The following is a 10,310-nucleotide window of genomic DNA, read 5'->3' on the forward strand; positions in this document are numbered from 1 at the left end:
CTGTAAATACACTCCCATTCGTTTTAACTCGGGTATTTGAAAATAGTATTTGAAATAAGTATTTGAAAATCCTGTTAAATACAATTTGGTCCACTATTTGTAATTTATTTTATAAATAACAATTTTAAATATTCAAATGTTTTGAAAAATATTTATAAATACCAGATACTGCTATGAAGTGCTTCTGTCCACATTGTGGCCTCCACATGTCTTGTAGTTTGAATGTAGTATTAGATTGACCTTATTATTGTCTGTATCAGGTGTTAGGTTCTCAACAAACAAGAGTAAAAACTCAAACGACTAGAAAAAGCTCAAACCAAGTTTATTCAGCCACTGGGTCACACGGCTGCAGAGAAAACATACAAGTCACACAAGCACATCTGGGCGTGGAAGAGTGTGTGTGTGTGTTTGTGAGATGGTCTTCGGGGTGGGCCCCTGTGGTCATCCCCAGTTGTCTCTCAAACTGTTGACCTTATCTAGAGTTCCACATCCCTCATGGTCCTGGTTCCTCAGCAGCTGGTCTGCCTTCTCAAGAACTGAAACTAGACTGTTGCCCTTTGCCTCCCTCCTTAGGAACATTCATATTCTACAATTAATATATTTGAATATGAACTTTCTGCACTTACCCTTTTCTCACTTAGTAACTTTCCACACACCAAGTTCCTTTTTACCCTTCCTTGACCCCCAACATATACATTTCTTATATATGTAAAGTAATCACTAAGTTCTGGTATGGTAACATGAATAAGTATATTTCAAGCTAGACTCCAACACGGGTATTGTGGCGAGTTGACCTGTTGTTGTAATGTGTCTATCAGGTATTGTGGAGAACTTCCATCCAGTTCTGTAGTAACCAGTGACACAAACACCATGACGGTAGTCTTCTACTCTGATGCCTCCTATGTAGACAGAGGATTCAGCGCCAAGTACGAGACCTTCGAGTCCACAGACCGTAAGTAGAAATCTTGATTGTTCATCAAATCATCTTAAGCAAGTGGCTCATTGCACAATACAAGACAAGCGATGACCTGAGCATTCACTGGTCCCTGGCCACTCATATTGGGGAGGGGAGCATTCACTGGTCCCTGGCCACTCATATTGGGGAGGGGAGCATTCACTGGTCCCTGGCCACTCATATTGGGGAGGGGAGCATTCACTGGTCCCTGGCCACTCATATTTGTATTTGTATTTCTTAAGGATCCCCATTAGTTCCTGCCAAGGCAGCAGCTACTCTTCCTGGGGTCCAGCAAAATTAAGGCAGTTATCTAACATTCTAAACATTACAATACATTCATTACAGATTTCACAACACATTGTGTGCCCTCAGGCCTCTACTCTACTACCACATATCTACAATAAAAAATCCATGTGTACATGTGTGTGTATAGTGCATATGTTCTTGTGTGTTTGTCTCTTCACAGTCCCCGCTGTTCCGTAAGGTGTAGTCTTATCAGTTTTTTTAATCTACTTTTACTGCTGGCATGAGTTACATGATGTGGAATAGAGTTCCATGTAGTCATGGCTCTATGTAGTACTGTGCGTCTCCCATAGTCTGTTCTGGACTTGGGGACTGTGAAGAGACCTCTGGTGGCATGTCTTGTGGGGTATGCATGGGTGTCTGAGCTGTGTGCCAGTAGTTCAAACAGACAGCTCGGTGCATTCAACATGTCAACACCTCTCACAAACACAAGCAGTGATGAAGTCAATCTCTCCTCTACTTTGAGCCATGAGAGATTGACATGCATATTATTAATGTTAGCTCTCTATGTACATCTAAGGGCCAGCCGTGCTGCTCTGGGCCAATTGTAATTTTCCTAAGTCCCTCTTTGTGGTTGTGGCACCTGACCATACGACTGAACAGTAGTCCAGGTGCGACAAAACTAGGGCCTGTAGGACCTGCCTTGTTGATAGTGTTGTTAAGAAGGCAGAGCAGCGCTTTATTATGGACAGACTTCTCCCCATTTTAGCTACTGTTGCATCAATATTTTTTGACCATGACAGTTTACAATCCAGTGTTACTCCAAGCAGTTTAGTCACCTCAACTTGCTCAATTTCCACATTTATTCATTACAAGATTTAGTTGAGGTTTAGGGTTTAGTGAATGATTTGTCCCAAATAAAATGCTTTTAGTTTTAGAAATATTTAGGACTAATTTATTCCTTGCCACCCATTCTGAAACTAACTGCAGCTCTTTGTTAAGTGTTGCAGTCATTTCGGTCGCTGTAGTAGCTGACGTGTATAGTGTTGAGTCATCCGCATACATAGACACACTGGCTTTACTCAGCGCCAGGTCATTACTAAAGATGGAAAAAAAGTATGGGGCCTAGACAGCTGCCCTGGGGAATGCCTGACTCTACCTGGATTATGTTGGAGAGGTCTTCCATTAAAGAACACCCTTTGTGTTCTGTTAGACAAGTAACTCTTTATCCACAATATAGCAGGGGGTGAAAAGCCATAACGCATTTGTTTTTCCAGCAGCAGATTATGATCAATAATGTCAAAAGCTGCACTGAAGTCTAACAAAACAGCTCCCACAATCTTTTTATTATCAATTTCTCTCAGCCAATCATCAGTCATTTGTGTAAGTGCTGTACTGTTGTTAATTTATTTACTGTGAAATAGCATTGTATCTGGTCAAACCCAATTTTCTTTCCTAAAGTTTACTAAGGGTTGGTAACAGGCTGATTAGTCGGCTGTTTGAGCCAGTAAAGGGGGCTTTACTATTCTTAGGTAGCGGAATGACTTTGCTTCCTCCAGGCTTGAGGGCACACACTTTCCAGTAGGCTTAAATTGAAGATATGGCAAATAGGGGTGGGAATATCGTCCGCTATTATCCTCAGTAATTTTCCAAGCCTGTGGTGCGCGTCGTCAGTCCGGCACAGCCCGTGCCTGTTCCACCGGTGCCTGGTCCGGCACCGGTCAGCTGCTCCACTCCGGAGCTAGAGCAATCCGCTCCACCAGTGTTCAGTCCAGCTCCGGCCAGCAGGGCCAGACCGGACCAGGGGCGCTTTGGTGGGTTGGTTGGAGGGTGGGGTTCAAGCCCGGAGCCGGAACCGCCTCCGAGGAGGAATGCCCACCCGGCCCTCCCCTGTTCAGTTTATGTTTGGCGCGGTCGCAGTCCGCGCCTTTGGGGGGGGTACTGTCACGCCCTGGCTCTGGGACTGTGTTATGTTGAGCCAGGGTGTGTTGTTTCTTTGTGTTTTGTGTTTTGTGTGCTAGTCTAGTTTTGTATTTCTATGTTGGCCAGGGTGGCTCCCAATCAGAGACGGCTGTAGCTCGTTATCTCTGATTGGGAGCCATACTTAGGTAGCCGTTTGGCATTCATTTGGTGTGGTTTCTTGTTCCGTGTTGGTTTGTGTATGTAACCAAGGACGTCACGTTATCGTTTTGTTGTTTTGTTCGTGTGATCATTATTTAATAAATATGTTCGCATTCCACGCTGCGCCTTGGTCCTCCTCCTTCGACGATCGTAACAATATGGAATTATCATAATTTGGTCAGTTATGCATGGATGTGTAGGTTCAGAATTTGTTGTTGGCATGTCATGCCTAAATTTGCTAATCTTGCCAATGAAAAAATAATTAAAGTAGTTGGCAATATCAGTGGGTTTTGTGATGAATCATTCAATTAATGGAGCCGAGTTTGCCTTGTTGCCCAAAATGTCATTTAAGGTGCTCCAAAGCTTTTTACTATCATTCTTCATATCATTTATCTTTGTTCCATAGTACAGTATTGGGGAGGTGTTAATGAACGGAGAATTCACTGGTCCCTGGCCACTCATATTGGGGAGGGGAGCATTCACTGGTTCCTGGCCACTCATATTGGGGAGGGGAGCATTCACTGTTTTCCTTTAGCTGACCCCTCCCACTGTCCCTCCTCTATTTTCATCCCCAGCCTGTCCTGACAAGTTCCAGTGCAATAACCAGCGTTGTATCAAAACACAGCTGAAGTGTGATGGCTGGAACGACTGTGGAGATATGAGCGACGAGATGAACTGCAGTGAGTACTAACAAACTCATTGATCTTTGTCTGCAGAAAACGTTTTAATGGATATTAGATGGATTAATACTAAAGATTGATCATTGTTTACCAAATGTAACCAAGGGTGTGTGTGTGTGTGTGTGTGTGTGTGTGTGTGTGTGTGTGTAGAGTGTGATGCCACTCAGATCCACTGTAAGAACGGCCTGTGTAAGCCCAAGTTCTGGGAGTGTGATGGAGTGAACGACTGTGGAGATGACACTGATGAACTGAACTGTGGTATGTTTCACGGTCCTGTAGTCTGAAGCCTCAGGCCTGTCCACAGATGGAACAGAAGTCACTCACTCTCATCCTGTTTCCAGTTGATTCATGTGTACACACATTAAGTTACATTCAGGAGCAGTGTACCAAAAGTAAAGTTGTGATTGAAGGATATTTCCAGCATACTGTGTTATTATATCATGTCTCCTCTTCTGGTTGTTCTGTTCTCCTCAGGGGCCTGTAAGGCGGGGGAGCTGACATGTCGCAACGGAAAGTGTATTTCGGAGAAGAAGCGCTGTGACGGGAATGATGACTGTGGAGATGGGTCAGACGAGAGCGACTGTGGACGAAGTGAGTAGACATTTCTCTCGATCAGTTCAATCAATCAAGTACATTTTATTTATACAGACGTTTTTACAGGTGGATGTAGCCTGAAATCCAAACGGATAAGTTGGTTCACCATTGTTTCAGAGAGCATATCAGTTCTCTGTATTTAATTTAATAGGATTGGTAGAACTGCATTGTTGAGGAAGAGCTAGTAAGCGTTTCACTGTACTGTTTACACCTGCTGTATCCTGTGTACGTGACGAATAAACACACATTTTAATTTGTATTTGGGTTCCACACTAACACTTATGGCCTGTCTTAGTATTTGCGGATGGATCGTTCATGTGGTTCTGACTCCACCTCTACGTTCATGTGGTTCTTCTCCTCTCCCCAGTTATGGATAATGTGTAGTGTTCTGGCTCCACCTCTACGTTCATGTGGTTCTTCTCCTCTCCCCAGTTATGGATAATGTGCAGTGTTCTGGCTCCACCTCTACGTTCATGTGGTTCTTCTCCTCTCCCCAGTTATGGATAATGTGCAGTGTTCTGGCTCCACCTCTACGTTCATGTGGTTCTTCTCCTCTCCCCAGTTATGGATAATGTGCAGTGTTCTGGCTCCACCTCTACGTTCATGTGGTTCTTCTCCTCTCCCCAGTTATGGATAATGTGCAGTGTTCTGGCTCCACCTCTACGTTCATGTGGTTCTTCTCCTCTCCCCAGTTATGGATAATGTGCAGTGTTCTGGCTCCACCTCTACGTTCATGTGGTTCTTCTCCTCTCCCCAGTTATGGATAATGTGCAGTGTTCTGACTCCACCTATAAGTGTGAGAACAACAAGTGTATCAACAAGGAGAACCCGGAGTGTGATGGAACACCTGACTGTGAGGACAAATCAGATGAGGCCAACTGTGGTAAGACACTCCCTCTGTCCCCGAATCAACACGCCATGGTTCACACCACTCCCCTCACAACACGCCATGGTTCACACCACTCCCCCCACAACACACCATGGTTCACACCACTCCCCTCACAACACGCCATGGTTCACACCACTCCCCTCACAACACGCCGTGGTTCACACCACTCCCCTCACAACACGCCGTGGTTCACACCACTCCCCTCACAACACGCCATGGTTCACACCACTCCCCTCACAACACGCCATGGTTCACACCACTCCCCTCACAACACGCCATGGTTCACACCACTCCCCTCACAACACGCCATGGTTCACACCACTCTCCCCTCACAACACGCCATGGTTCACACCACTCCCCTCACAACACGCCATGGTTCACACCACTCTCCCTCACAACACGCCATGGTTCACACCACTCCCCTCACAACACGCCATGGTTCACACCACTCTCCTCACAACACGCCATGGTTCACACCACTCCCTCCTCACAACACGCCATGGTTCACACCACTCCCCTCACAACACGCCATGGTTCACACCACTCCCCTCACAACACGCCATGGTTCACACCACTCCCCTCACAACACGCCATGGTTCACACCACTCCCCCCACAACACGCCATGGTTCACACCACTCCCCCACAACACGCCATGGTTCACACCACTCCCCTCACAACACGCCGTGGTTCACACCACTCCCCTCACAACACGCCATGGTTCACACCACTCCCCTCACAACACGCCGTGGTTCACACCACTCCCCTCACAACACGCCGTGGTTCACACCACTCCCCTCACAACACGCCATGGTTCACACCAAATGAGCCGTAACTGTTAATTACAGATTTATAAACGATCTATAAACATAGTTTTACTACTTATAAACCCCTTTCTAAATATCTGAATGTAAAATGTTAGTGTGATTGACTACTGCATTGGTCTCAGTGTAGCAGCCTGCTGTTGACTAAATGCTGATTGTGTTGTTTCAGATTGTGGGCGGAGTCTGTTTAAGACGAGCCGTATCGTGGGTGGTCAGGACGCAGAGGAGGGGGAGTTCCCGTGGCAGGTCAGCCTCCACATTAAGAACGCCGGTCACGTCTGTGGTGCATCCATCATCAGCCAGCGCTGGCTGGTTACTGCTGCCCACTGCGTCCAGGATGACGCCAAGACCAGGTACCTGTGGAGGATTCTCCCTGTGTGTGTGTGTCCAGCTGGGTACATGGAGGTCTATATGGGTTAGTGTGTGTGTGCATGCCATCCTAACCTGTGTATCTCTAGGTATTCCCAGCCGGGTGTATGGGAGGCATACCTAGGCCAGCCATCCTAACCTGTGTATCTCTAGGTATTCCCAGCCGGGTGTATGGGAGGCATACCTAGGCCAGCCATCCTAACCTGTGTTTCTCTCTAGGTATTCCCAGCCGGGTGTATGGGAGGCATACCTAGGCCAGCCATCCTAACCTGTGTATCTCTAGGTATTCCCAGCCGGGTGTATGGGAGGCATACCTAGGCCAGCCATCCTAACCTGTGTATCTCTAGGTATTCCCAGCCGGGTGTATGGGAGGCATACCTAGGCCAGCCATCCTAACCTGTGTATCTCTAGGTATTCCCAGCCGGGTGTATGGGAGGCATACCTAGGCCAGCCATCCTAACCTGTGTATCTCTAGGTATTCCCAGCCGGGTGTATGGGAGGCATACCTAGGCCAGCCATCCTAACCTGTGTATCTCTAGGTATTCCCAGCCGGGTGTATGGGAGGCATACCTAGGCCAGCCATCCTAACCTGTGTATCTCTAGGTATTCCCAGCCGGGTGTATGGGAGGCATACCTAGGCCAGCCATCCTAACCTGTGTATCTCTAGGTATTCCCAGCCGGGTGTATGGGAGGCATACCTAGGCCAGCCATCCTAACCTGTGTATCTCTCTAGGTATTCCCAGCCGGGTGTATGGGAGGCATACCTAGGCCAGCCATCCTAACCTGTGTATCTCTCTAGGTATTCCCAGCCGGGTGTATGGGAGGCATACCTAGGCCAGCCATCCTAACCTGTGTATCTCTCTAGGTATTCCCAGCCGGGTGTATGGGAGGCATACCTAGGCCAGCCATCCTAACCTGTGTTTCTCTCTAGGTATTCCCAGCCGGGTGTATGGGAGGCATACCTAGGCCAGCCATCCTAACCTGTGTATCTCTCTAGGTATTCCCAGCCGGGTGTATGGGAGGCATACCTAGGCCTTCACATCCAGAAGCAGAACACTAAGAACGTTCAGAAGAGGAACCTACGTCAGGTGATCCCCCACCCCTACTACAACGCCTACACCTTCGACAACGACGTGGCTCTGATGGAGCTCGACAGCCCTGTGACGTTCTCTGAATACATCAGACCCATCTGTCTGCCCTCGCCCCAACACACCTTCCCCCCGGGCAACTCTGTCTGGATCACGGGTTGGGGCGCCACACGAGAGGGAGGTGAGTCAAAATGGGGGTGGTCTCTGCCTTCATATACAGCATTAGTTACTATGTACTGCATAATATTTTAGTTTATTGCTGTGTAGCTATAATTATTTAATAGCAATGTTATAGTATGTTTTTGAATTAGCTTTCTGCTACATATGAATACAAACGTGTTGCATGAAGATGTTCCCAAACAGTTAGAGATTGATAATATGCTCCCACTCCCTGATAATATGCTCCCACTTCCTGATATGCTCCCACTTCCTGATAATATGCTCCCACTTCCTGATAATATGCTCCCACTCCCTGATAATATGCTCCCACTTCCTGCATCATGATAATAACTACTGCATGTGTCTGTATGTTAGGTTCTGGTGCATCCATCCTGCAGAAGGCCCAGGTCCGTATCATCAACAGTACGGTGTGTAACCGTCTGATGGGAGGGCAGATCACCTCCAGGATGATGTGTGCTGGAGTGCTGACTGGAGGAGTGGACGCATGCCAGGTACCTTACTTTGACCTAACTCTCTATCCCTGTGAACCAGGCCATACTGTAGGGCTGCCACACAGGGCTCTGGTCAAAAGGAGTGCTGAGTAGGATGAGATATAGCCATACACTAACACTCTCTCTGTCTCTCTCTCTGTCTCACTGTCTCTCTCTCTCTCTCTCTCTCTGTCTCTCTGTCTCTCTGTCTCTCTGTCTCTCTGTCTCTCTGTCTCTCTGTCTCTCTGTCTCTGTCTGTCTCAGGGGGATTCTGGCGGTCCTCTGTCCAGTCCTGGTGGTAGTCATATGTTCCTGGCTGGAGTGGTGAGTTGGGGCGACGGCTGTGCCCGTAGGGACAAGCCTGGAATCTATACCACTGTCACCAAGTTCAGGGGCTGGATCAAGGAGAAGACCGGCGTGTAACAGGAAACGGGAAACCATTAGGAACGATGAGGACGTCCGACGACGAACACACCAGTACTGTACAGATTACCGGTTGGCCAAGACTCACCCGCTACCCACTTCCATTCTCTAAGAGTGATGAACTATTTTAGAAGTTTTGATCTCAGGCCTCAAAATGCACTCCCTTTCATATCGATGGACTGTGGACCATTGGTTGGTTTTCTCTGTTGAAAGGCATCGCCTTAATGTCTAAATGTGTATTTTAATGACGGGTGTCTGAATGTCTAAATGTGTCTTTTTAATGAGGTGGGATAGGTGGTTTGGGGAAAGTGTTTTAAGAATTGTAAATAATGTCTAATTAATTGTGTGCGTCTTTTTATATATATTTGTTTTGCAATCGGTCGTTTGGATTGGATGCACATTTGCTTAAGTACGATTTAGGACATTTTAGGAAAGAACTATAGAACACTGTTACATATAAGGAGACAATGTCCTGTTGCTTGTTTTGTCATTGTATTTCAATAATAATTTGCCCATAGTTTATTTTCTCTTACATATTTTAGAACAGTGGCTTAAATGTGAATTCAGTCTCTCTTTTACTTGTTGTCCTTGTACTCATGGGGTTGCATCCCAAATAGCACCCTATTCCCTATGAAGTACACTACTTTTGACCAGGGTCCAATAGGGCTCTGTTTAAAGGTATTCCACTATGTAGGGAATAGGGTGCTATTTGGGATCCAGACAGTGACCCCCACCTCCTATGATTTGGTATTTGACACAATCGTTTGTTGAAATACCAGGCCGTCCTGATGTGACATGATGATGACTAATGTGCCTTTTTTAAAGTGTGATACTTTTGTATTTCTCATCAGGGATTTTATTTCATTTTGATCCGACGTAAACACTTTTATTACAGAATAAAGCTCCATTAGAGTTTATAAAACCCATGTCTTTAGTTTAGCATATACATGGATTGATTTCACAACAACTTTGAGGACATAGAAATGATCCAATTTAGCTTAGAAATAAAACATTATTAAGCTTTTATCAAATCAACCACTTACTGTAATTGTTTTATACATGTAAGTGTTTGAAAATAAATATGAACAATTAGTCTTTCATGGCTTTTCTCAGTAGATGTTATATTCTGATTACCCAGCACAGCATTTGACGTCCCTGAAAACACACCAGTTGACACTAGAGCCCCGTCCATCTTCACTCCTCCTTCTGCAGATACACTTCCACTCTCTGGTTCTCTACTGCTGTAAACCTGCAGGTCCTGTAAGATACTAGCCTGTGGGAATGAATGCACAAACACAGGCTTGTTTTTAGTCTTGTGCTACCAGACGTCACACAGACAACTGGGGTCGTAGGCTTTTTTAGTGTTCTTTTAGCAATTTCAATTTTAGTCGAATGAATTCAGATTTGAAGGAGAGTTGAATACAAAATGAATCCAGAAACTCATCAGTGTTGTGTTGATGTAGTGATGCTATTTAC

The 10,310-nt window shown here is 46.1% G+C and overlaps 1 protein-coding gene across 1 annotated transcript in view; it reads left to right on the top strand.

Annotated features, from left to right (window-relative positions):
- st14a (ST14 transmembrane serine protease matriptase a) overlaps positions 1-9,932 on the top strand; it is a 43,998-nt gene extending 34,066 nt beyond the window's left edge. Inside the window, exons 10-18 of the mRNA XM_041878183.2 lie at positions 819-952; positions 3,895-3,999; positions 4,150-4,257; positions 4,474-4,590; positions 5,351-5,476; positions 6,474-6,657; positions 7,671-7,942; positions 8,296-8,432; positions 8,676-9,932. Of these exons, the coding sequence (XP_041734117.1) occupies positions 819-952; positions 3,895-3,999; positions 4,150-4,257; positions 4,474-4,590; positions 5,351-5,476; positions 6,474-6,657; positions 7,671-7,942; positions 8,296-8,432; positions 8,676-8,834 (1,342 nt within the window). The 3' untranslated portion in view covers positions 8,835-9,932. The remainder of the gene's footprint in view (positions 1-818; positions 953-3,894; positions 4,000-4,149; positions 4,258-4,473; positions 4,591-5,350; positions 5,477-6,473; positions 6,658-7,670; positions 7,943-8,295; positions 8,433-8,675) is intronic.
- The last annotated feature ends 378 nt before the right edge of the window (positions 9,933-10,310 follow it).

Source organism: Coregonus clupeaformis, chromosome 6 (assembly GCF_020615455.1).
Source record: "Coregonus clupeaformis isolate EN_2021a chromosome 6, ASM2061545v1, whole genome shotgun sequence".
NCBI classification, from domain to species: Eukaryota; Metazoa; Chordata; class Actinopteri; order Salmoniformes; family Salmonidae; genus Coregonus; species Coregonus clupeaformis.